The sequence below is a fragment of the Annulohypoxylon truncatum genome (assembly GCF_022578515.1).
Source record: "Annulohypoxylon truncatum strain CBS 140777 unplaced genomic scaffold F4807scaffold_12, whole genome shotgun sequence".
Lineage (NCBI taxonomy): Eukaryota > Fungi > Ascomycota > Sordariomycetes > Xylariales > Hypoxylaceae > Annulohypoxylon > Annulohypoxylon truncatum.
Genome location: NW_025953798.1, coordinates 807,807 through 833,537, shown reverse-complemented (window position 1 = coordinate 833,537; position 25,731 = coordinate 807,807). Strand labels below are relative to the sequence as shown.

Sequence of the window (25,731 nt, the reverse complement as noted above, 5' to 3'; positions counted from 1 at the left end):
GCGAAGAATTGTTAGGGTATTTCGGAGATAAAGAGATCGGGATCGGGGATCGGTCGCCGGATTCGGGAAATTCCCCAACCGAAGGAATGGGCGACTCATCTCACATCTCATGCTTACACCATTCACCATGAAACTTACCCACCTACATACCTATGGATTCAATTCATACCTCTCACAAAGCCAAGAAGAAAAGGTCCGGTTCAACAAGCGATAAACTATGGCCGAGCCCGAACGTCGGCGCAGAAGACCGCCCGTGTATGTTGCGATTGGGACCCCTTAAATTAGCCGTGCATAGTGCTGACCATAGCGGAACGCCGCAATACGTACAGCTCCTGCACCCTATGCAGAAGACGCAAGCTCCGATGTAGCAGAGAGAGCCCTTGCAGCAATTGCATAAAATCCAGGAGTGGGAATTGCGTCTATGAGAACTTCATTTCACATGCTCAACCTGGAGTTGAGCTCGGTCTGGGCCCAGCTTACTCAGAGTCTCACTACTCAGCGCCCACTACAAGCATCTCTAGCACGGCCACAGGAGTAACAGCCCCCAATCACACGTCCCAATCATCACCTAAGGCAGCCAGTTCAACGGCAGGCTCAACTCCTACCAGCTACTCTTCTCAAGAAGTCGAGTCCCTGAGAAACAGAATAAGGCAGCTCGAAGAACAATTGTCCAAAACAAACTTGACTCCTTCGCAACCGCCCGCAGATTCTAACATAGAGGCCATCAATTCACGTATCAGCGGAACCTTTTACATTCACCACGAAAACAACTTGACTGGCCAACCACGGGCTATATCGCGTAGTGTTACCCATAAAACCCGGGTATTTGGTCAGAGCCATTGGATTACAGGCTTTTCACTTGTACGTTCTCATGTTATCCACTAATAATCTGGGATGATTCGTAGATTTGACAAGTATTAGGTGCGAGATATAATAGGCATTTTCGAGCCTCATGTACGGGACGAGTCATCCAGGATCTCCGTTCTTATGCAAAAGTCCAAGTCTTTGGCAAGGGCTATTAAAGACCGGCGCTCTCCACCATGGCCTTCACTGCCAGTAGTAGACCTACCATCAAAGGATATTGCTGACGAGCTTGTCGACCGTTACTTTCGCACCGTTGAACCCATCTACCGAATTCTGCATATTCCTACTTTTAGGAGAGAGTATGCGGCACAATGGGTATCAACAAGCAATGAGCCCAATACGGCATTCCTAGTTCAACTGAAGTTAGTGTTAGCTATCGGAGCTACTACATATGATGAATTATTTTCTCTGAAACCTTCGGCCTTGAAGTGGGTTTATGAAGCACAGACTTGGATCTCCGAACCTGGATTCAAACATAGGTTAAATCTCCAGTATCTGCAAACCAATATCCTTTTATTAATAGCACGAGAATTTGTTGACGTCGGTCCGGACTTAGTCTGGATTGCCGCTGGCACACTACTCAGAACCGCAATCTACATGGGCTTGCATAAGGATCCCAAGCGACTTCCAACAATGTCAACTTTTGCAGCAGAGATGCGCCGAAGGCTATGGAACACTATTTTAGAATTATCTACGCAATTGAGTTTGACTTCAGGGGGGCCCCCGTTCGTTTCTCTCGATGGGTTTGACACCGAACCCCCCGGTAACTTCGACGACGAGCAGATTACGGCTGATGACCCCGTTCCGAAGCCAGAAGCCGAATTCACGCAAACATCTATAGCGATAGCCCTCCGCAAGACGTTCGCGGCTCGTCTCGCAATTACCAAGTTTTTAAACGATCACAGTTCTCGCGGTACGTATGGGGAGACGCTTCGGCTTGATGCGGGACTGAGAACAGCATACAAGTCTGTGCTTCGACTCCTCCAAGGCTACAAGTCGGGTTCCGGGCTACGGCCGTCAGAAACTGAAGTGGACATGGTGAGCCTCCTGATGAATCGGTACATACTATCCCTTCATAATCCATATTTCAGCTCTGCGATGCAGGAGGCAGCGTATGCCTTCTCTAGGAAAGTAATCATTGAGACTTCGATCAAAGTCTGGCGTGCAATGTACCCATCAACTACCACGACACTTCAACCGTCCCGTAACGTACCCTCTTCGAACTATCACGACTTACCGCGACTTGCTATCTGCGCTTCGGGTTTTTTTCGCATCATTACGTTACAAGCTAGCATTCTCATAGCGATGGAACTCATGGCTCAATTGCAAGAAGAAGAGATATTGGGGCCTGGGATAGTCCGCCAAGACTTATTAACTATAATGGAAGAAGCAAAGACTTGGTCCTGGAGGACTATCGAAGCTGGAGAGACTAGTATCAAGGGCTATTTCCTCGCGTCCTTACTAGCAGCCCATATCGAGGGCCGTATACAAGGTCTTGGCAAGGAGGAACTCCCCTCATTTCTCATAAAAGTTATAGAGGAGGCTGAAGAGAAGTGCATACCGAAACTAGAAGAAATGTTGGCTCGGTACCAGACCGAGAGTGCAACTAAGGAACTCGAGCAACCGCATATGAATACGGAGCCTCAGTCGCTGGGGGACTGGGACTTTTCAGTAAGTACCTACACGATCACCATCATGGCTTGTCAATCGCTAAGGAATTATTTAGATGTCAGATGCTCTTTTCGACTTTAGTAATCCGGATCCAATAAATTGGGCCTTTGGCGAAACCACGCAAGATCCGCTTACACTATAATGCGATTTATCACGAGATTTTAGTATGGCAACGAGTTATTTCGACGACGAATGGAGGCTTGCTGGTTTGATTCTGATATATAGATGGGCTTTTACTATCGAAACTGTACTCGAGGCCTGGATAAACGGCCAGGCGAGGAAGGTTTATTCTCCGACCTTCACAGCAATACTCTGAATCTTCCCCAAAGACTTGCAACATAGGGAGCACGATAAAGTCGGTCCCTTCTACATAGGAACACGTGGGTGGCTCAAACATACCATCTTTTCATCGGTTACGTGCGGTATAGCACGTTTCTTCGTCTCATTCCGCGTGTAACTCAATACTTAATAAGTGAGATCGATTTATTTCCTTGTCCTCGGACCGCCACTTTAGGGGTGCCAAACGGAACATATCTTGTACGAGTTGATAGTGTCACCGTGTTGATGATGCTAGTCGAATAATAACATTAAAAGAGAATCCCACACATTCTGCTATATCTCCCCTAGACCTCCATCAATCTTCGGTTGAGGATTGCCGATGATAGTCAATATGAGATGTCTCATATCACCTACTATCGGAAGATGGCGCTGAGTTACTTAATGGGCACATTATCGATAAATAGAGGGATAGTTCCATAATATTCTGTTACGATGGTGCTGTTTAGACAATCTAAGCACTCATTGTACGTGCTTTCCCCCCATATAACCTCCCGCCAAGTGGTACATACCCGGAAATTGTACAAGCATGGCAAAAAACCCCCAAAATAAGCGCGCCAATGCCATCCATATCCATACTATCTCGAAGCCCTATTTCAATCCAAAGAACCAGAAAAGAGTTTAGGAAGATAGCCCACCCGATCATTCGTACGTGACGTGGCACCTAGCCGTAATCCCCTCATATTTGAAGCAGCGAAAGTTGGCCGCCTGGTCGAAGACGGAGTTCTCGAAGCACGATTTACAGGCGTTGTAACAATCCGGCGGGCTATCCCAGTGGTGCCCCCAGGACTGGAAGTACCTCCTCGTATCCGGGCATTTGGTCATCTTGCTAATCCATTCCCCTAGTCGAACTTGTTAGTATCCCTTGCTTACGTTTTTTATTTTTTATTTTTTATTTATTTATCTTTATTTTCCAGGCGGCATAACCATAAAAGTGCACACGCCTGCACTGCTCCAGATGCAGACACGAACATGAGAAGGGAAAGGGGGGTGGGGAGGGGCGAAATAATGAGGAATGATACGCGGACGCAAACGCGAACGTACCTTTCTCTTGGAATTTCTTGTAGCAACCTAGCAGCCTCTCGCGCTCGACCGGCGACACCTTCTTTCCGCGGTAGAAGTTTGGTATACACCTAATATGCGACAGCCACGGCAGACCGGGAAGTCCCCCGTCGACGGTCACATTCCCTTCGTTTGCGGCGTCGTTAATCGATAATGCGAACGCGTACCCGTCGCCTTCTGTATTTTCGACCGCTGCAGAGGACGGAGCCGAAGCGGATGAAACAGGGGCGGCCAGGACTCCCGTACCAGCAGCGAGGGTCAGCGACACGGCGATAACCGCGCGCACGATCGTGGTGAAGCGCATGTCTTCTTGAAGATGATGTGTGGAATATGTAGTAACTAGTTGCTCGTCTCAGCGTTGCGATTCTACGCTGTGTTCTTCGGCTTGTCGGGATAAATCTAACTCGTGTGATATAGGGATTAGATAAAAAAGGAGGCATTTGCTTGTGTATTGTTGCTGTATGCATTGCGCGTTAGCTGGGCTATATATAATAAGTACGCGTCGGATATGGCTGGACACTACGAGGCTCCTTACTTTCGCCATATTTAAACTTGAGTTTTAAGTTGGACTTTTACTCCCTGGCTTTCTTGTTTAACGCCTCACACACTCTGATTCATCTAAATTCAACCGCCACTTGAATTCTAGGAGCGAGTTCCTGCTTCGTAGGCGATAGAGTTTTTAGGCGTACTGTATAGGTAGAGTTATATGATAGATCCCGAAATCTTATCCTACCTTATATTAGTACAGAAAGAAGCTGGGCTATCTTATCTCCCTTGTATGATCGAAATTTGAAGATAGCTCAATATTTCCTTGGAAATTTCAACTTACACTACTCGGTCTTATATTCAGGTACCTATCTCTTAGGTATCCAATCCCTTTTTCCCACCTACAACCAAAGCCACCTGTTTATAAGCTAACATCATGTTTGTTTATCCTTACCTCTAGCGGGGCTACTAATTCTCTCGAGCGATCGGTCGACGCCATCACCTCGCGATGGGAGGCTACGAGTAATATGATGAAGATTGAGAAGTGATCGATAACGGTCATGAGATAGACTACCGACGAAAAGCTACGCCTACTACTATTACGGAATCGAGACGAATGCGATTATAAGGCTTAATCTAGGTCAAAAATTGAATAAGCACGGAAAAGTCAACAATTGGGAACGCGGCAAGATATGAATGACATGTCAATTCATCGAATTCTCATTTCTGCAGTAATATGCAATGCGGCAACAGCAATAGAAGCTCATCCGCAGCATGCGCCATCCGACACTCAGCTGAAGGACCTACTTGGCCTCTTTTCGAGGTCACCTTGTCTGCGAGTAGCCACCTAGCCGACACAATGATCAGGATAGACCCTAATTATGGAGTCTCCTAAATCGAATAATCAGAAGGGAACTATGCCCTTAGAGTGCAGTTTCGAAAAGGGTTCTAGCGATGAGCATACCCTCTCTTAATTTCGGCGGCGAATTAAATCACCCAAATCAAGGCATCCAAGGGGTTGGGGAAATATCAATGGCATCCTTCTGACATTGACTCTGAGCCTACGCGTGCTCAGAATAGTCGATTTTTTTTCTTTTCCTATTCTTCCTCAGAGTCACTCTCTTCCTCACTTGATTCCGCAGCTCGGCTGTCCTCAACTTCATTGGGTAGAGGCTCTTGACTACCGCTCCCCCCTCGCTGAAGTTGGGCTCTGAGCTCACGAAGCTGCTCGATCTTGCGCTCTTGCTCATGCTTGTTCATTGGCTTATTCTTCTTCGGCTTAGGTGGCGCGCTTGTCTTCGGCTTGGGCTCGGGTTCTGCCGGTCGGCTGAATTCTGGCCTTCGCTCGATGGCCGTTCGAACCTGCGGGTTAGATTTGTGAATCAAGTCATAGAGCTTTCGGAGAGCATCCATGGATAGGGCATCTATGTCCAATTCCATTTCGCCATCGTCGTTCTCCTACAACCGAGTTAGCGCGATCTACACTAGGATGACGACTTCACAGCATGAATGCAAATGCAAACGAATGCGAAGGGTTACATGTTTGAGCACTTACGTTCTGACCTGTGTCTCTCTTGATAATCTCAACAGCGCGAGTGAGAGTGGTGCCATCGAGTTCGTTAATACCTTCAGCGATGACTGCCTTCTCCAGCGCTCCAACAGGCCGACCCTTGGGAACTGCCTTCTTATGGCCACTGTTCCCAGAGGCTTTCTTACCGGTCGTGGAGTTTCCGGCCGCTTTCTTGCTTGTTGCAACCGAGCCACCGCCGCCAGACTTCGGCTTACTCTTAGTAGCCTTCTTCTTCGACTTAGGCTTCTTCTCCCCGCTGTGCAACTTTGTTCTTTCCTCAACAAGTTTTCGTTGAAGCATCGACACCATCTGTTGTTGGATCTCAATCATGGTGAGATCTGGCTTCTTTGAGCCCAATAGAGTGTTGAGTTTGTCTTGTTCTTCATCTAATCGAGTTTGTAGGGTACGGAAAGCCTCATTGCCTTCATCGTCGTCACCATCTGCTTCGCTTTCTTCCTCTGAATCATGGGCACTTCGTTCAGGACTAGGGGCAGAAGCATTCGTCGTAGAAGGTTGCTCGGGAGGGTGATGCCGCTTCATCCACGAGTCTCTCTTTGCTAGCTCACCCTTGAAAAGCTCTTCGAGGCGCTTCGCTAACATCGTGACATCATGGCTCGGGCCGTTGAAGAGTTCAGCATTGTGGACGATCAGTCGCATATCCTTTTCAATGTCCTTCACATTCTTGTACTCGCCCTCGTAGTTCTTCTGCGTCATAGTAGCGAGATCCATTGGCTTTTTAACAACGCTGAAGTAGGTCGGTATGTTGAGGGCTACAGGATCGACGGGTGTGAGGAACCATTGATTAAGTGCGTAATGCTTGCCTTTCTTGACCTCGTCCAGGACCACTTCAAAGAAGCGCTGCTCCGGCTCCAGCTTTTTGCGATTGGCTGCGGCGTAATCAAGGTCGCGATTCTTCGGTGGGTGGATCGGTCGCTTCGGCCTGTCACTGTCCTCCCGTGTAGAATCGCGACGAATTTGAGGAATCCCATTGGGAGGGATTGCAAAAGCCGGGGCCGAAGATGAAGGAGCTGATTGTGTAGCTTGTGCGGGTGACGCACGCCTTGGTTTCGGGCTTGCCGCCTGTGGGTGCGGCTGTGATTGCGACTGTCGGCGTGGTTGAGTGGCCGCCCGAGGTTCCGTATGGCGTGTTGGGTGCGCTTTGCCTTTCTCAGGTTTCGCAGGCTCTTCCAACTTGGAGATCTCCGGTAGGCGCATGAATATCGTGTCTCTGACCATCCCCGCAGCCATAGTGATGGCATTCGATTCACCGTTGAATGCGAGTGAGTTTTGATACAACAACTGAATATCCGCCTTCAATGCACCATAATTGGCATACTTGTCTTCACGTAATTTTGCCTCGAAGAGAGAGATATCCACGGGGTTCTCTATCTTTGTTCTGTAGTCTTCCCATAAACCCGGCCACAATTTCTCAACGGATTGTCTAAAATTGAGGCCATTCTTTGTCTTCTTCACACCTGCTAGAATCTGTCTGATTTGGCGGTTCTGGAATGGTGTGATGACCTGGTCGTCTGGGGCTTGGTCCATGGATTCACTGGGTCCTGGTGCTGATGACAAAGGGTCTGCGACAACAAGCGAGTCTGATGTTGGTCCACTCGCGTCCTCTTCTGTTTTTGCCCGCTTCGGCGCTCTTTCCTCAGCTGCATCCTCTTCACGTTCTCGCGAGACTTTAGCTGCTGACATAGGCTGATCGGCCATAGGAGTATCGACTTCAGCGGCAGGCACATCAGATTGAGTAGCCTTGATGTCCAACTTGGCAAGACCGGCTGACGGTTGACTTGCTGCATCTTGAGATGATGTGGGCTCCGTCACATCATTGGCCTCGGGCTTATCCTGGGCGCCATTTTCACGGTCAACCTTTGGCTCCTCATCTGGCTGCGCCGCAGGAGTGTCCACATCCATTGATTCGCCAACATTCTCAGGAACTGGGTCTTCCACTGCTGACTCCTCAGGGACACGAGGTTTGTCAGATGTCGAGGAACCTGCAGTATCTCCCTTTGCCACCTCAGATGTAGATGTAGGTGAGTTCTTCACAGCCGACGTACCATTAACATCGGCCATTTCGACATCGGTTGAACTTGGAGGGGCTTCAGTCGACTGGTCTGGAAGAGTGCCGTTAGCGGCGAACGCTTTTTGGTTCAATGAATCATCAACAGTCGACTCTGCTGGTTCCGCTTTGCCGTTAACAGTGGGTTTCTCGTCGGCCTTGGGTTTGTCTTCTGAATGTCTATGGGGACTAAATTTAGTGTGCTAATTGCAAAGGGCCAAGTGGGATATGCTCTTACCCATTGACGGGATGTATGCTTGTGTCGTCGTTCGACTTTTCCTCACTTGGTGCAGACTCTGTGCTCTTCTGAACAACTGGTAGTGTTTGGGGTTCTTCAGTCGCCATGACTGCCATCCACCTCTGAAGAACACGGGATCACAATCAGCTGATAATACGATTGGTACCTCGGGGCAAAAGGTTCAGTTATTTTGTCGTGAGCCTCGAGAAGTGTGCCTAAAAGAAAAAGTAAGGTCAGATTTGAAAAAATAGCCACACTTTGGTAATGTGACGTGAATAACAACCAGTGGCGCATCGGGAGTGAGCACCATCACAACTTTCCAGTACTAGGTACGTGAAGCTTTAGGGATAAAAGGATCAAAGGTGATAAGAACCTCGAGATAAATATTGCGATTACTTACCTTTCAAGACAGGCAGTGCAGAAGTCTCGGTCTCACTAAAATCTCAGTTAGCGATGATTGCGATTGCAAGTTCATAAAGATTCAAAAGAATTGTGATCGGATGTGATAATAATTGGATGAAGCGCAGTTCGAAAAGGATGAATTTGATGTTGTTAAATAGGTAGAAAGTAGGAAGTAAACCCAACGATTTGCGATATGGGTAGGCGCTTCTGTTTGTTTTGCGCCGTTGCTGTCGATGAAGGAGGGCTAATGACGGTGGTGCTCGTCGCTCCTGCTCTAGACTACCCAGCCTTGCGAAATGCGACAACCTAGCACTGTCTGGGAGGGGGTAATCGCAAGGTCGCTGACCAATTGGAGGAAGGTTGGATTGGATAAGACTGGGGATTGAAATACACTAGTCGTAAGGAAAGGGAGAGTGTGCTTTTTATATCAAGTCCTTTCGATTCCGGTAGTCATCTTACGATATTAATCTGAGATTAACACCTGCCGGCTTATTTTATGAAACTTTCGAAGTCCTAGCCATTAGTGTGATCAGATTGTGCGAAAGTGGCAAGGCGGGAAGTATCGCTGCAGCTGTGAATGGCGCCCTTGTTTTTTTCCTACCTACCTAGGTACATCATCTAAAACCATCGTTGGCGTAGAGAACCGAGACCGCAACCATTAATCCGAAATCACAACAGGCGGCTGCCCGTGGATATGTTGGCTTAGAGCGCCATAACAAGCAAAACAGAATGAGGTCGTCGTGTGTATGTTCGACTTGGACGAAGAGCAATATTGGAGATAAGGGCGAGACAGATAATAGTAGGGAAGGGGAGAATTGTGTAGGAAGGTAAGTGACGAGACAGCAAAAGAACTTGGATCTACTAACCTCCTTAAATCTCTAGATATTAAGAACACGACGGCTCCAAGTCAAGTCCCGTATCTTGAAGATCAGGAGTTAATGACTAGAGGTGTGTAGAGGCGAAGTATGTGCGCTGAGATGAGGCGCGATGAGATGAAGTCCTCTGATACGCGATGGGTGAGGATTAATATGAGAAGGCGTGGTGAGTGTGTAACGTGCAGTAAGAAGCGCGTTTGCGAATTACAACGTCAGAATAAAATGGTGTTTGGTGCGGTGAACTAAATCAGACCAAACGAATGACGAAATAAACGAGGCTTCAATACCGTAACCGTGGCTACTAGGCGACGATGAGGCTCACGACTGGGGCGATGAGGCGCGATCGCGACAGCGGCAGATGGTGTATGCACGGGTGGCCAAAGCGGTAGTGGTCGCGATAGTTGCGCGGTACTGCCGTTTTGGGGGAAGGATGGGAATGAATAAAAACTTAAAATATTAAACAGCGAATCGATGCGCAGCCTTGCACTTAAGGGAAAATAAGGCAAGACAAAATATTAAGCGTGAGAGAGAGATGGATGAAAAAGGTACCTCGGTACTTTTTGTCGCGTGGTGCGCGTGCGGCGGCGGTAGTAGTAGTAGTGAGTAGTGGTAGTGGTTGTGTGGTGGTGAGGTATGAAATCAATTTCTGAAGATGCGAGGCGGTGTCGGTGATCGGAATATTAGAGGGGGGGTTGGGGTTGGGCAGAAATGGAAAAATAGGAGGAAGGGTTGTAAAAAAAATTCTCGGGAATCAGAGGTCTCTTTTTTTCTTCGTCGCGAAAATTTCTGGATTGGGGCCACTTTCCTATTTGTAGAACGCGCCTTCCCGGGCTGCGAAATCACGGTTCGCCATTACTGGGGAATTACGACAAGGATTACAATGGGGAAACGCCCACTGTGATCGTAACAAAGAAGCTCATAGCAAATCACGTTGCCGAGATACCAATATGTGGGTCCCTTTGAGACATGGATCGGGGTACACACTTCCCAATTCCCAAGATTGTAACCAAGTATACCTATCCATCTAAGCACATTGTGTGTGCAAAGGTTGAAGGTTTGTGTAGAGCTCCTATAAATGAATCGGGGACAAAATGGTCACCTACCGCAGCTGAATTGACGGACAGACTTGAATCTAGATCTAAATCTTGTCAGATTCTTTTTCTATAATCCAATCTCTTTAATATGCTCGTCGGATTCGGTTTAAGATGGTTGCGAAACAATCTATTCCCATTAACTGTGAGGGATAGATTCGATGTGTACCTATGTAAGCGGTCTCGCTGATAGCACGCAACATTGAAGCAACGAAGGACCCGGTGCTCAAAAAGATTTTGACGAGAAATATTGTTTGACGAGCTAGATACGAAGGACCAATCAGAGTTTGAGCGCAATGATGGTCTTCCGGCGACCGTCCAATCGTGACGCGTAGTGCTTTGAGACCCATGCTCGTTTGAAATGATGGAAGCCACCGGGTAGTCTCTTTTTGATGGTTGCTGCTACCCGGGCGTGAAACTAAGGATAGTTCCTTCATTGTTGACTCATCAAGGAAGATATTCGGATATTCCGTTTTGGCCACTGGGTGCATCAATCATCACATGATCCAGGTTCCGGAATAGCTTAGGTAATGTTAAAATGCCGCTGTCGAAGATCCTCCTTGTTTTCAACAAGACGGCGAATTAATCGTGTTAATTGTGGCTTTATCGAGGGAACAAGACAGAATCTCGAGGACCTTATCCGTTCAAGCTTCAGTCCAGGTAATCGTTTCGTATATGGGATGCTGAATACTCGGATCCGGCACGATTGTAAAAAAACCGTACAAATAGAACAGGTTGGCCTCAATAGAAAAAGTTGCGGTGGAGAGAAATTTTGCAGATGAGTCCCATTCAATCCGAAAGACTTAACGGGGCACTGGAGCTTTGAGTTGGGGCGTACAGTATGAATCATAGATACATCCCTCATACACACGCCGCGCTTGTACAAAGCACTTGGAGCCAGAATTTTGCCAGCTGCTGCACTTATTCTACGTACCTGGGCCTCATTCATGGTCCATGCGTTTTTCGGCAACGGAAATACCAGCCGCCTATCATACGTAACTAGATACTCGATAACAAGTCCCATAATTTTGATGTTATCAGTAAAAGAAAAAAAAACCTACGAGAGGTAGCTTACCAGTAAATCAAATACTCGCGTGCATAGTACGAAAGATTTTTAAAGATTTGCGCTGTCGCCCTTGACATTTTTACAACTCGGAATTATTTATTCAGGTTCTAGTCTCTTCAATCCATACTTCATACTCGTCTTTTTCATCTTTCTGCAGCAATTTCAATATTGCGTCTTTGATATCCAGACATAATGTCAACCAAACGAAAACTGCCGACTAAGATTACTCACCCAGTCGTTAAGCAGGACGCAAATATACCTTTGAAGGCCAGCATCAACGAGTCCGAGACAGCTGTGTCAGTTCCGGACATTTCAAAGGCAAACGATGTTTCGGCCGAACAAGTAATAGAAATCTCGAGCGACTCGGGTAGCAGCGAGTACGACTACACAGACGACGAGCGAGATGCTGGTGAAAATGCAAAGTTAGACGACATGCCAAAGTCCGAGGTTGAAGCGCCCCAGGGCCAATCTACGATAGGGAATGCGCTACAATCACGAGAGGAAATCAACGGAGGAGCCGATATTGACATGCCGTCGCCTAAGCCAGCAACCGATGGCGAATCTGACCAAGAATCTACGCAACCCACATTCGGCGAACTCGCCCGCGCACACGATACCATTGATGTCCCCGCCGCGATATCTACACAATCGCCTACTCTACCCGCTCCAGGGAGAGCTCTGGCTCCCCCTAGCCTTTCTTCCCTCGGGACTGTTCTGTCGCAAGCACTCCGCACCGATGATGCGGATCTTTTAGAATCTTGTCTTCACACCAATGACCTGACTACCATTCGCAACACCATTCAGAGGCTTGACTCCACTCTTGCGGGGACATTACTTATTAAACTTGCGTCTAGAATGCACAGGCGCCCAGGACGAGCTGGTAGCTTAATGACATGGGTGCAATGGACCTTGGTCGCACACGGAGGTGCATTAGCAACTCAGCCTGGATTAGCCAAGAAACTCGGCGAACTACATCGAGTATTAGAGGAGCGATCAAGGGGCCTAAATTCCCTGCTCGCCTTGAAAGGAAAACTTGATTTACTCGAAGCGCAAATGGAATTACGCCGCGGCCTGCAACGAAATGTAGACTCTGACGACGACAACGATGATGAAGAAGGTATCGTCTATGTGGAGGGAGAGGAAAGTGGCGCAGAAATAGTCAACGGGGCTATGGACCTAGATGATGATGACGACGAGCTACCGGTCACCAATGGCATAGCTGAGGATGACTCGGAAGACGATGAAGAGCCAATTGAAGAAGATGAGGTTGAATTAGAGGGCCAAGAAGAGCTAGACGAAAGCGACGTAAACCATGAAGACGTTGAGTCAGACGAGGAGGATAGTGAACCTGAGGTGGCAGAACCTCAACGACCGGTAAAACGGACAAGAACAAAACGGAGATGAGTCTTCTGACAGATGGCTCTGAACAGATGATTTCGACCCAATTCACGCGATACCCGTTTCTTCTGAATACATTGCTGTCGCACCAGGTCTTCATGTTCAATTTGTATACATTAATTGATATTTGGGGTGTCTCGGATATCATTCTTGAGGTTAAATTCCATGGGACGTGGTGCCATTAGTACACAAGTACATATGCAGTTCTACGGATTGAGGATGACAGTGAAGCTTGAATGTTTCCATAAGGTGTAATTACTGATGGCTAAGCTCGTAGCTTTGTTTAGGAACTTGAATCTGTGTTGGTGTAGGCAATCCAATGCCTGTGATAATATGCTTATGAGGAGCCTCTATCATCGAAATTGTGTTAAGAAACCGTTGTACCTAGGTACCAATTAAGCGGGATCAATGGCAAGTAAAAATCCGCTTACATCATGTACAGTTTCCCAGTCGGGGAAGCTAGGTACATTAGTAGTGTACAACCCTTGTCGTCCCCGGTCCGTCATACCCAGGTACCTATACTTAGGTGCTTACTAAGCACGGCAAGGCATATCGGGGCTTATCTAATCGATTTGTCCCCATCCAAGACTTGAATTACCTAGTTCGTCAGAGCGCGTCTTCCGAGTCCAAATTATTTCGTGTCAAGAATTCTGCAGAAGTTAAAGGAAAAATTGGATTGAATCGCTTGGTTGTTTATTATTTTTTCCGTCGAATGGTTCTTTAATGTTTCTCTAAGAACCCTCCATTCCTTCTTTCGTCCTCTGTCCCCAACTCCGGTCGTCATAATGGTTGAGTGCCCAATTTGTAAGAAACAAGTCCAGTCCCCGAAGATCAACGAACACCTCGATCAAAGATGCGAAACTTTTATTATTGATCCCTCAACGATATCCTCCTCTCCTCACATGTCTTCAACTCAGGGAAACACCGTCGTGTCGGCATCGCAGAAACGGCCTGCATCGAGCTTTTTCCAAACCCCTTCTGCCAAACGTCAACACTCGATACCCGCCAAGGTCGCCACACCCCTAGTCAACGGGAATACGGGAGCAACAAAACTAAACGGGGGCCTCAAACGCTCATTCGACGAGGGACCGGGCGAGGAATCACCTTTGCAGAATGGGGGCAGTAGGACGGACGACGCAGCACCCCCAGAGACCGGGCCGATACTAAAGAGGACGAAGACAAACAGAGCAGCCCCCTTGGCCGAGCGCATGCGACCTCGGAATTTTGACGATGTCTTCGGACAAGACTTAGTCGGCCCGCATGGTGTTCTACGATCACTAATCGAATCCGATCGAGTACCATCTATGATATTATGGGGTGCTTCGGGTACGGGCAAAACCACTATCGCACGTTGCATCGCAAGTATGGTCGGCTCACGGTTCATCGAGATGAACGCGACAAGCTCGGGAGTGGCAGAATGCAAGAAAATATTCAATGACGCAGCAAATGAGTTGGCACTAACTGGTCGGAAAACGATAATATTTTGCGACGAGATACACCGCTTCTCGAAGTCCCAGCAAGACGTGTTTCTCAAACCTGTTGAAGCAGGCACTATTACGCTCATCGGCGCAACAACCGAAAATCCAAGTTTTAAGATCGTCAACGCGCTGCTTTCGAGATGTCGTACTTTCACCTTACAGAAATTAACGACTACCGACGTCCAACGTGTATTGATGCGAGCATTACAAGCTGAACTCTCCATCACATCATCGCCGCCATCCTCCCTTCTTGACGAGGAACTAATAACCTACCTTGCCAACTTCGCCGATGGTGATGCACGAACGGCACTCAACCTATTGGAACTAGCTATGTCCTTATCAAATAAGGAGGGAATGACAAAGGAGGGTATGAAGGCATCGTTGACGAAGACCTTAGTCTACGACCGAGCAGGCGATCAACATTACGACACAATCTCCGCATTCCATAAGTCAGTCCGGGGCTCTGATCCGGATGCTGCACTATACTACCTAGCCCGCATGCTTCAGTCGGGAGAAGATCCGCTGTTCATAGCAAGACGTATGGTTGTAATCGCATCGGAAGATGTCGGGCTCGCAGATAGTTCACTTCTCACCCTAGCAACATCGACCTACACCGCAACTCAGCAAATCGGTATGCCAGAGGCCCGCATACCTCTAGCCCACTGTACGGTAGCACTCACCCTCGCGCCAAAGAGCACACGCGCCTACAGAGGATTAAATAACGCCTTCGCCGCTCTAAAGGAACCTGGCGTGGCGGCATTACCCGTGCCTATTCATCTACGAAATGCGCCGACGAGGCTTATGAAGGAGCTCGGATACGGAAAAGAGTATAAATACAATCCCAATTACAAGGATGGAAAGGTGAAGCAGGATTACCTTCCTGACGCACTACTTGGACGCACGTTCCTAGAGGACCGGGACTTGGGTACTGAGTTAGACTCTGACTTGGTCATGGAAGATGCCTGATTCTGGGGCGAGCACGACACAAAAAATGCACAGTAGGATTCAACTCTGGATTCTGCGTCTATGTAATATAAAGTACATTAGACATTCTGGATATGCCTGGCGTGGATTGTACGATTACTGAGATTAAAAGGATACCCCGTGCACAAATAGCCACCCGCGATCAGGATAACTAAATAATGAAAAGTTATCCATCTATAAGAGCAACCTTCCAGCAATAATATGGCGAAACGATTGAAGTGAGTGCACCTAAAACCGAAGTGGGCACTTACAAATACCCACGTATCTCGACAGCGAATTGCTCTATGACACGAATAATCTCGATAGTGACAACTATACCTTCATCTACCCAAGAACCACATTACTTTCTAGACCCAGAGCAGCGAAATGCCAATGAGTTCTGTCAGGGCCTAACTCTAAAGGTGACTAGTCCGCTAAGTTTTCCTACCTAGTTAGCTGTCATTGGCTAAAATGCCATGAGACATTCCAGATTTGGTAATTCTTGATGCATGGGTCTAGGCTTCGTGTTACCAGGCGAAACTCTAGCTTCCCCCCGTAGTTCGAAATGAAGTTAGGGCCAGGCGCCTGCTCTTTTCGTAGTCATACGAAGTTACTGTCCCAGTTATTGGTTTATCTAGATGTTATCCAGTCTTCAAAGATCCACTGATACATGGCATTTTCAGTGAAGCCGTCTGAAGAATATGGTGAATACCTCACTAACTAGGCGATTACATGGCTACTCAGTAAGTTGCCATCTAAGTATGATCAACCACTCTTTAATACGAGTATCTGATTGATTCGCATTGTATATCTATAAATTAGAAGGATTGCGCGTTACTTCTGAGTCTCATAAAAAAACAGTAACTCAAATAAGGGCTTGGCCTAGAGACAGATCTAAGTCTCCTTGCGGTATACAGTTCCCTCTTAAAATTCAGAATCTCAGTTGCCATGAACAGGTCAGTTAAGTAGGTAGGTATGTAATTTCTAAGCTCGTATGCCTCTTGTTCCTAAATCTCTACATATATCAGGCACACTGCTTACGTATGTATAGATGCAATTGAATGCCGCAAGATAAAAGTGATCTCGATATCGAAAACCTCATGTGGGGTTAGATGCGCCATGATCGTAGATCATGAAGTATGTACCATATTCCCCTTTACCACCATACTCCGTGTCATCCTGGATAACCCGTTCGACCTCCTTAAATCCAAGCCGTTCATAGACACCTCGACCGGCCTTATACGACATCACGAATATCGGAAGACCGATTTCTTCCGCATGCCTGATCCCGCTCTGAACAAGTGCGGTGGCAACCCCCTTTCCTTTGTTCTCGGGATGAACAGCCAGATAATCGAGTTCTAAACACCAGTCAGTGGCCGGGTCTGGGTATTTCCATCACCTCGAGCCATATATCCGTCCCCTAGATAAGGTACTTACTAATGTATGACTTCTCCGACAAGATACGGTCCATCACAACATCATTCTTATCATCAATGTGCCTCATCTCCTTCCTCCCGTTCCACCACGCCGACTCCGCCAGCTCCTCGAACCGCCTCCTCTCGTCGTCCCCGACGTCGGGCGCCTGCGCCGAAGCCCACTCCGGGCTTCCGTCCGCGGCGGTGGAGCGGCCGGCGGGCAGGATCCAGCGGGCGTACCCGACAAGCGCGCCGGTAGCGGGGTCCACCGCCTTCTGATGACGTGTCACCTCGCGATCTCTCAGGAGCAGGCGCGGGTACCGCTTTTCGCCCTGCTTGATGAGGAACTCCCGAGTGATTTCCTTCGGCCAGAGAAGGATCCACGTCGGGTCCTCCCAGAAGGCGCTCATGTTGTTGCGGGCTAAGGCCGGGGCGTCGGCGACGGTGCAGCCTTCGATTTTCCAGGATGCCATGGCTGTGCGACGACGTTGTCACAATTGATATGAAGCTTTCAGCGGCATGCATGTAAAGGTAGCCTGGTGGTTTACCTAGCGAGAGTGGTTTCTTGTCTGAATGCGGTTGGAGGGGTGAGCTGATTGATTATAGGTGAAGGGGGGAGATGTCATTGAACAATTCTACTTTTTATGCAGGAACCCGGTGGTTATCTACCAACCATAAATACCCAGGAGGGCAGGCGATAGCAAAGAGACCATCGGGCTTACTAGGTACAAATCTGGTAGGAGATGTTGCGTGATCTACATAAGGTAGCATTGTCCGTTCTACATATGTAAGGGATTATGTCATTATTTCTCATGTGATATGCATGACAATTCTAAAGTCGTCTACGTAACACTTGATTGAAAGCTACCGTATAACATATATGGGCAGATTTGGCAAGTAGTAGTTATCAACTATCTTCCTAACGAGTGTCCTTAGAAGCCTACTAACTCCTCCGTTCGTCTACTTCATCCAGCAATTGCTCGATACCTCCAAACACCACCAACTCACAACTGCTTGAGCAGTCATGCGAAATCGTATAAGGTAAGTTGTGCCCGAGGCGATTCAAGGAATCATATCGCCCCTCAATATATATCATTCTGTATGACCATTCAAGCTCAAGGACTGCGCCTACTCAGATTGAGTAGCATCGTAGGTAGCGTATTTGTCCTTCGAGCGCTTCTCAACCTGAGAGGCGTCGTATGTTGCGTACTTTTCCTTGGAAGGTTCTCGCTTCTCAGCCTGAGTGGCATCGTATGTTGCGTACTTTTCCTTAGATGGCTCTCGGCTCTCCACATACGAAGCATCGTAGGTAGCGTACTTATCTTTGGAGCGTTTGTCTATTTGAGTCGCGTCATAGGTGGCGTATTTATCCTTGGAACGTTTCTCGACGTGGGAAGCATCATAAGCATCGTACTTTTCCTTTGACGGTTCTCGCTTATCTGCCCCTTGAGAAGCGTCATAAGTGGCGTACTTTTCCTTGGAACGCTTTTCCGTTTGAGTAGCGTCATAAGTAGCATATTTGTCCTTGGAGCGCTTCTCAACGTCGGAGGCATCGTAGGCATCGTACTTTTCCTTGGAAGGCTCACGGCTGCCAATTATGTTAGTCTATAGTTCCTTATATTATATTAGTTAGAAAGGTCTATAAACGTACACAACAAGGGAGTTGTCTTGAACTGGGAGTGCCAGTGCCGTGGAAGCAAGAGCTCCGATGATGACAATAGAGGCTTTGAAGAAATGCATATTGCGTGAATCAATGTTATGTGAGTATAAAGGTACTAAGTCAATGGTATATCTTTGGGATGCCGATGGTATGAGTTGAACTGTTGCGGAAGTTGTATCTTCTTAAGTCTTGACTTGGGAGAGAGGAAAGAAAACCTCGTTTCTCATAAATACCTCTCTGCGTATGATGAGTGGATCTCTATAGTCAATAGATTTCACCCGAGATCATATTTTCATTCTTGTTCTCTGAGTCTGCAAATCACGTAGTCCAGGAAGCCAAATTCGCAATCAATTGCTCCCCTTAATAGCCGGTTAGAAGACTTAGGCCTTAGACCGTATATGCAATGCAAGCTTTGCAGATATCACAGTCACTAATGAGTAGGTAGGACTATCGTATCCTTGTCTACCTAGGTAAGCATGTAGTTGTCCATCACATGGTACAGTTTTAGGATTTCGGTAGTTGTTAGCTCTCTATCGAACCTCTACCGACGAACAATGCAGCTATGAATAAATCTCAAACTAATACAAGAGGCTTGTCGGCATATCAACTCGCTAGGTTCGCCTAAATGTAGAATCCTATCGTTGCGCAATGTAAGACTCACGTTGCCGGGCAAAATAATCTGTAAGCCTTATTGGTGTACAAAGATGCCATCACGTAAGATCTATGGCCCTATGACCAAAAGTTCCATCAACTTGTTATTGTTGATGCTGAAGAGATCGCTTGTGAGCGTTCAGGGGTTAGATGTCATCATGCACACTAAAGCTAAGACCAATCATATGTAAGCACCAAGGATATAGATATGCTTAAACTAACTTCACCGGACTATAGAAATCTTGAATGGACTAGTACAGTACCTACTAAGGCACACTTATAACTTATTCGATCCTCCACATCTTCACGGCCCGTCATCCGGTATACTTAACGCCGTATTCCTGCAGACCAGTGAACCAACCAAGCTTTCAATGCCGACACCTCCTAGCTCCCGCCGCCGAAGGCCAAGAGCTTGGCAAAAATTGCGTGATGGGCCAGCTCTACAACATCCACAAGCTTCAGGCCTAAAATCTTACCACATATGTAACTCCAATGATAATTTCATCGTGTGGCCCATAATTCAGTCACGTAACTAGGTTTAAACGATTCCATCCTGAAGAGCACCAAAAATCATGCATGGTTGAAAATCACTAGTGAATCAGATATAGGAAGTCATAAAATACGACTTGTAGATGGCGTGATCACCAGAATTCTGGTACGAGTGGGGCTTGTATAGCTTCTACAAGCATCGGCGTAGAGTCTCACCTGTTAATTTTTGTACTGTCTGCGGATCAATAAGTCCTTGATTCTATATACAGGTAGATCATAACATATTAAGCTTGTGGAAAGAAACTAGAACTCAAGACTTTATGTCTACCTAACTAGCCCCCTTCCCCGTCTTTCCCTAGATCATCCCGCCTCAAACTTTTACAATACCTATCTATTTGAGTCTGAAAATCCCAAGTCTTTCATTCCAAAGATGGGTTTCCAGCCCAAAGAAAAGGCATATGAACCATTGGTCTCAGATGAGACAAGACCCTCACAAAGTTCCGATGGCCTTGAAAGTCAAGGCGAAGACAGGGCTATGCTGTCACGACATTTCAAGCAGCGACCTTCTCGCTTTGCTTCTTGGGCAAGAGCAGGAGGCAAAGTTCTTGCAGCTGTCAACACCGTTCTCTTAATTAGCATCATCATTGTGCTCTCGCTTTCCCGTCACGAAAGGAGTGGGTGTTCGGAAGTTGAGTGCGCTGCTAAGACTTCACACTACTGTAAGTATGTGAACAGATCCGGGAGAGTATACGAGACTAACAGTAGCAGCTCCGCTTCTGGAAAAAGATGCCGGAGTTATAGAATACGAGACCCGTAGGTTCCGAGGCGCTCTCGAACACCAAAGTATTTACAAGGGCACGCCAAACAAGGCACTTGACGAAGCTTGGACAGTTCTTACACACAGTAAGCCCCCTTTGCCGGCCTACGACCTAAATCCAAATCCGGCAAAACTTACATGACTAGTGAACAATTCCGGGGTGAGCGGCGATGTTATCGACAAGATCGGAAAATCGCGGATAGCCGTTAAGTATCCAGAGTCTCAAGGGGGTAAATATGATGTCGGCATTGAAGTGTTCCACCACATGCACTGTCTGGTATGTCGACCTCGCGCCATAAGCACCCGCTAAAAACTAATTAAAGCAACAGAATATCATCCGCCAGTACACATATAAAGAGTACTACTTCAAGCCGGAGAACAGACCAAACAGCTTTACTGATCCTGAGCACATTATCCGCGCTCATATCGATCACTGCATTGAGATGTTGCGCGAGACTCTTCTCTGCCAGGCTGATGTAGGTATCATTACTTACAACTGGGTTAAGCCCTGGGGCATATATCCAGACTTTAGCACAGAGCATAAGTGCCGCAAGCTCGACAAGATTGTGAAGTGGGCTGATAAGAATGCTCTGCCTGATGAGGATCCCGAACCCGATGAGAATACAGTCTATCTCCCAGGGCCACCGCAATAAAGGACTGGTTGGAGATAATTGGCTAAGGAATACGTACCTACTTAAGGAGAATCCAGCCCTGGTAACAATCTGCAAGTCATTTAAAATGTGCGGGTCTAATCATGGTCCTTCCGAGTCGTAGTATTGACAGTCGAAAACTTATCATCACCTAGGTAGTTTTCATGGAGTAACAGATTAACCAAACGACCATACAATGCCTTCATTTCAATGACTCCGGACATAAAGCTCCGGTTGTGAACACATAATTAACTTCAGCTCAACTACATTACACGAATTCTTACATGATACAATCCATCTCAACCAGGTACATCAGTCAACTATTGATATTGTGTATAACGAACTTCGTTGACGTCTCTAGGATTAGTAATAGTTCGGAAAACGTGCCAATAGGAGTGATGCTACATATAAATCTATAAGCAATAGATCTGACTAGCAACTGAATCCCGACTGGCTAACGGGGTTGCTGGAGAACTTGTATAGGAAGGGGATCAACACTGCTATGCAGTCAATCGCACGATGCTAGTAGGTTGATCAAGCATACCGATACGAAGGTAAGCAGTGTCGTATAAGCATAGCTGTAAGCTGCAGGTGAATACCAATATACCCAGGTAAATGCATGGACCTCGGTCTGGGCTAAAGGGTTACTTGATTAGGGAGTTGACAACAGCAGGTTGGAGATTTATACTGAATATACATGGGGTCATCTGTAAGGCGTCATAAAACGCCATAGCAGAGAGACCAATGAACGTTTAATTCACTCGTTAGATAGAATCAAGTATCTTCTACCTTAATGTTCATGCTGTGCTGGGGTTCGGGCTGAGCATTTAATACTGTGCCTCACAACTGCCTGCATAGTATACGCACGTGTCTAGGTCCAGGTACCCAAATAAGTTTACTCTCGGTACTTTGAGTAGCTACGCCAAGGCATACAAGCTTCGGTTACGTGACGGATAAACACATTGGTATAGGAGTTTCAAGTGCCAAAAAGTTCCAGGCATAAGCGGTGTATGTCTGTCTGGGCACCTCCCTAAGGTACTCACCAAATGATCAACTTTGCTGGTGTAAGCTAGACCTACATACCTAGTCAGACTTATCACATGATATCCCACTTTCATACATGCGTGTACTAGGTGATAACATCCATACGCCGTACCAAAGCTATAGTTGCATGTCGAACGTCGGCGAAATTTTCAACCCGGTCATAAGAGGCACCATGAAGGATTCTCCCCCCCTTCTCCATGAATACCGAGAATAATAGGGTTAAAGGTCATCCTCAAGTGTGCCTAACTGTTATTCATGTGCTTGATAGACCATATGCACCTTCGCGCTAGTTCTGTTGGCGCTTATCGCACTCACTACGTTGGGCATACACGATCATCCCCTTTTCTCTTCACATTACGCTCTTGATCCAAGAAACATTCTTAGAGCTCAAAAAGGCAGAAGCTGGTCTGATTTTATATGGCTAGCTGTAGCAAGAAGCCAAAGGCAATACCTGAGAGGATTCAAAATATGTTACAAACTCAACACAAAGAACAATATGAAAGTCTCCCGACCGAGTCCGACACAGCGCCACCAGATCATGAAAAACTCCTCGGCCACTCGAGAAGACAGCTAGCCTGGCGCTCGCCTTTCTTATATGTACCTACAATATTATGTTTCTTCCTCGGCATGGCGCTCGTTGCCGTGTGCTCATCCAATTCGGCTCGATTAGACTCTGTCATCAGCCAGATGGAAGAAAAAGTCGCGAGCCTCCAGGCGATCTCAGCGTCAAACCCTCCATCATATAGAGTTACTTTGCCGGAAGGACTCCCTCCAACTCACCCGAAAACATCAAAGCCAACAGGAGAAGAGTTCGGTTCCTGTGGCCACTCTCCCGGCGAAGCTCAGTCTCTCGGCTGCATTTTCGATCCAATGTCATGGGCATGGCAGCGGCCCGAGTGTTACAACGCCGAGCTGATAAACCACTTCCTGAATATCACAGACTGGCACTTTTATCCTAACAATGCTACACGGCCGGAGGAAGAGTTGCCGAGAGAAGTCTGGGCAACAGGTGGTTATAATGGAGCTTGGGGTCCGTGGTCATGGCATATGTATCATTGCTCTTACAGCTGGCGCAAATTCGACATGGGTTTTCATCATGGAAAGCCCTTGGACGATGATATTCTCGATCCGCTGCATACTCATCATTGCAGCGTCCAGATCATCTTGCGAGATACGGACCCGACTCTTCACGCACCTTGTCTAGAAGACCCTCACAGCTGTGAGATTACACAGATGTGGATGAAGTTCAACAAGTGCGGTTACTACTGAGAAATTCAGTATTTATGTGTTATTGGGAGAAGCCGCGTTGTTGAATATTGACGTTATGAACATTTCAAATCATATCTGGGTCTATTGAGAACTTCCTTTTCGGAGATATATATCCAGAAAGCCTAAACTCAATAGGATGTATATATGTAAGGATCTATTAAATGACTATCATTTATTCAAATCTTAGTCTTCACCCATGCGGCCGCTTCGCTCATAGACGCATCGAAATACTCGAGGTGCGCGTTGACATCTGAGCCTCCGGCACAAACTGGGTCATCAACGAAACACCACGAGTGCAATAACTCCGAGAACCTATTAAGAGATTCGAGCTCAGTTCCCGATCTTGGCAGGATCTGTAAAACGTGTTAGCTCCAGTGTTCAATGAATATCCTCGTGGACTACCTACTCCATTACCTGCTGCTCCGGTCCCCACGTTGTAGGTCTGGGATGCCGTGTGGCGCACATCCCCAAACAAGGTAGTTGCGACAACTACAAAGGTCCGATTAGTACACTTCGCTAAAATAAATATTGTCTAGGTAGGTTTGAGGTGTCGTACTTTTATTGCCAGGAAAAGTCTCAGGTGACAATGGTGTGTTTTCCGGTTGCGTGCAACCCTGATTCGGGATTTCACCTCCACCGCCTCCAAGTATATCACCTACGACGTGCCCACCCTGAGAATAGCCCGTCAAGACCAACTTCGCGTCAGGGCAACTCTCGGCGTATGCTGTAATCTGAGCGGTGCCATTTACGACGCCCCCGTATGCTGAGCCACAGTAATCCTCGAACGCTGCAGGATATATGATGGCTTCATACCCACAACTGGGTAGGCCTTCGCAAACTGCGTTAACAAGATCCTCTTGACGACCTGGATAAGGTTCGGTTGAGCCGCGGGCTATGAAAAAGTGTACTTCTTGGCAAGCAGTTTGCCGTCTTATTAAATCAGTTGGTGTTGCGGCAGCTACTTCTAGGAGGACTGCGAAAAAGAACAACCTGGTAGCCATGATGATGACTTGGGTATTGACAAGAAAGCTAGAAATACTTATTCCTGGCATTATTATGTGCGAGTATTTATCCGTCAATGGAAAATTGTTAATGGAAAGAGAAACGAACCTCTTATATTTATAGTTATGAATGTAGAGTCATAGTCTTAGCAAGCTGTTATACGTGGAGGTTCGCTGGGTTCTCGATCTCTCTGAGGAGTTAGTAAATACGACCTCTAGGACTCATGCCGTGATTGAACCGGGCTCTATCCCGGAGGAAGTCCAATTTCGGTTATCGGACCCGGATCTACCGTTACAATGGTCCTTCAATTCTGCATCTTATTAGATAGGGTCGCCTTGCCGAGGGGCACAAGAATGCCGGTGAGTTTATCCCACCTTGTATCCGAATTATGAGCCTATTAACCTTGGACTTCCAACCAAACTACGTGAAGAACGTGAATAAGCCGTTAGTTTCCACCGTGCTCTAGAACTAAACTATTCTGATGTGAGCATCCTGTGGTCAAGGGGATAAACTCGGGGAGAAATTGATGAGCTTAGTATACTAGGTAGATAGCTATGATAAATACCTAGGTACCTATTCATACCCGTCCATTTGGGATTCCTATCTACGAAAGACCTCAACCAAAACTTTCGCACGTTTACTCGTGGACTAGACCATGTGGATTGAAAAGTCTCGTACTGTAAGTTTTCATCAGTGGCTGAGCCCCTTAAGCTGTGGCGGTTACCCACTAAATTTTAGTGAAGGGTTACTCATGGATAGGCCTAAGTCCTAGCTTGTAGGTAATCCATCCATTATGGATGCAGTACCTACCTACCTACTCAACTATTGCTTACCTATTTTAGGTGAGAGCCCATGCGAAACGGGCGATAATCCATAGGGTGAATTCCCCCTACATATGAGGAATTATAATAAATTAGAAGCTTACCTCCAGAAAACCTTTGGAAGTCCTACTAGAAGAATTCGAAGCCACCTTTCCCCTCCTGTCATTCTACTGAGCAGGGCAGTGCTTCTTGGTATAAGGCTGACACGGCAGTACCTTAGCTCGATCTGCGAATTAGTGTAGGCATATTATTCATGTACCACTCAAAAGACGAGTGGCGATGATACCTGCCGTATGACACTTACCTACCTGAGTTTAGACATGCATCGCATCCTTTTTTCGTCTTGAG

General features: G+C 47.0%; 10 protein-coding genes across 10 annotated transcripts; 5 read left to right on the top strand and 5 right to left on the bottom strand.

Moving 5' to 3' along the window:
• Window positions 1-142: 142 nt before the first annotated feature.
• Window positions 143-3,157, top strand: F4807DRAFT_58190 (putative C6 transcription factor). Its single transcript, XM_048003227.1, has 4 exons — window positions 143-255; window positions 330-861; window positions 922-2,535; window positions 2,591-3,157. Exons 1-4 carry the CDS (start codon window positions 218-220, stop codon window positions 2,675-2,677), a joined length of 2,271 nt encoding a protein of 756 aa, XP_047855288.1. The 5' UTR covers window positions 143-217; the 3' UTR covers window positions 2,678-3,157.
• A 65-nt stretch (window positions 3,158-3,222) lies between these two features.
• F4807DRAFT_58186 (uncharacterized protein) lies at window positions 3,223-4,665 on the bottom strand. The gene is made up of 3 exons (XM_048003226.1): window positions 4,469-4,665; window positions 3,916-4,390; window positions 3,223-3,713 (listed from the first exon to the last, which is right to left on the bottom strand). The coding sequence occupies exons 2-3, from the start codon at window positions 4,235-4,237 to the stop codon at window positions 3,514-3,516; spliced, it is 522 nt and encodes a 173-aa protein (XP_047855287.1). The 5' UTR covers window positions 4,238-4,390; window positions 4,469-4,665; the 3' UTR covers window positions 3,223-3,513.
• An 891-nt stretch (window positions 4,666-5,556) lies between these two features.
• Window positions 5,557-8,680, bottom strand: F4807DRAFT_422566 (Bromodomain-containing protein). Its single transcript, XM_047997694.1, has 2 exons — window positions 8,293-8,680; window positions 5,557-8,234 (listed from the first exon to the last, which is right to left on the bottom strand). Exons 1-2 carry the CDS (start codon window positions 8,406-8,408, stop codon window positions 5,918-5,920), a joined length of 2,433 nt encoding a protein of 810 aa, XP_047855286.1. The 5' UTR covers window positions 8,409-8,680; the 3' UTR covers window positions 5,557-5,917.
• Window positions 8,681-11,728: 3,048 nt separating this feature from the next.
• On the top strand, window positions 11,729-13,460 carry F4807DRAFT_422556 (NUC189-domain-containing protein). The gene has a single exon (XM_047997693.1). The coding sequence runs from the start codon at window positions 11,919-11,921 to the stop codon at window positions 13,128-13,130; it is 1,212 nt and encodes a 403-aa protein (XP_047855285.1). The 5' UTR covers window positions 11,729-11,918; the 3' UTR covers window positions 13,131-13,460.
• A 263-nt stretch (window positions 13,461-13,723) lies between these two features.
• Window positions 13,724-16,184, top strand: F4807DRAFT_422553 (P-loop containing nucleoside triphosphate hydrolase protein). The gene has a single exon (XM_047997692.1). It carries the CDS (start codon window positions 13,910-13,912, stop codon window positions 15,566-15,568), a length of 1,659 nt encoding a protein of 552 aa, XP_047855284.1. The 5' UTR covers window positions 13,724-13,909; the 3' UTR covers window positions 15,569-16,184.
• A 331-nt stretch (window positions 16,185-16,515) lies between these two features.
• On the bottom strand, window positions 16,516-17,647 carry F4807DRAFT_422552 (acyl-CoA N-acyltransferase). The gene is made up of 2 exons (XM_047997691.1): window positions 17,003-17,647; window positions 16,516-16,923 (listed from the first exon to the last, which is right to left on the bottom strand). The coding sequence occupies exons 1-2, from the start codon at window positions 17,451-17,453 to the stop codon at window positions 16,664-16,666; spliced, it is 711 nt and encodes a 236-aa protein (XP_047855283.1). The 5' UTR covers window positions 17,454-17,647; the 3' UTR covers window positions 16,516-16,663.
• Window positions 17,648-17,837: 190 nt separating this feature from the next.
• Window positions 17,838-18,816, bottom strand: F4807DRAFT_422551 (uncharacterized protein). The gene is made up of 2 exons (XM_047997690.1): window positions 18,632-18,816; window positions 17,838-18,568 (listed from the first exon to the last, which is right to left on the bottom strand). Exons 1-2 carry the CDS (start codon window positions 18,718-18,720, stop codon window positions 18,109-18,111), a joined length of 549 nt encoding a protein of 182 aa, XP_047855282.1. The 5' UTR covers window positions 18,721-18,816; the 3' UTR covers window positions 17,838-18,108.
• A 1,394-nt stretch (window positions 18,817-20,210) lies between these two features.
• On the top strand, window positions 20,211-21,250 carry F4807DRAFT_451296 (uncharacterized protein; the record flags this gene model as incomplete). The annotated part of the gene is made up of 4 exons (XM_048000223.1): window positions 20,211-20,499; window positions 20,549-20,683; window positions 20,744-20,874; window positions 20,927-21,250. The coding sequence occupies 4 exons, from the start codon at window positions 20,211-20,213 to the stop codon at window positions 21,248-21,250; spliced, it is 879 nt and encodes a 292-aa protein (XP_047855281.1).
• Window positions 21,251-22,708: 1,458 nt separating this feature from the next.
• F4807DRAFT_451295 (uncharacterized protein) lies at window positions 22,709-23,560 on the top strand (the record flags this gene model as incomplete). The annotated part of the gene is made up of 1 exon (XM_048000222.1): window positions 22,709-23,560. The coding sequence occupies one exon, from the start codon at window positions 22,709-22,711 to the stop codon at window positions 23,558-23,560; it is 852 nt and encodes a 283-aa protein (XP_047855280.1).
• Window positions 23,561-23,736: 176 nt separating this feature from the next.
• On the bottom strand, window positions 23,737-24,561 carry F4807DRAFT_459597 (carbohydrate esterase family 5 protein; the record flags this gene model as incomplete). Its single annotated transcript, XM_048001396.1, has 3 exons — window positions 23,737-23,913; window positions 23,967-24,049; window positions 24,117-24,561. 3 exons carry the CDS (start codon window positions 24,559-24,561, stop codon window positions 23,737-23,739), a joined length of 705 nt encoding a protein of 234 aa, XP_047855279.1.
• Between the last annotated feature and the right edge of the window lie 1,170 nt (window positions 24,562-25,731).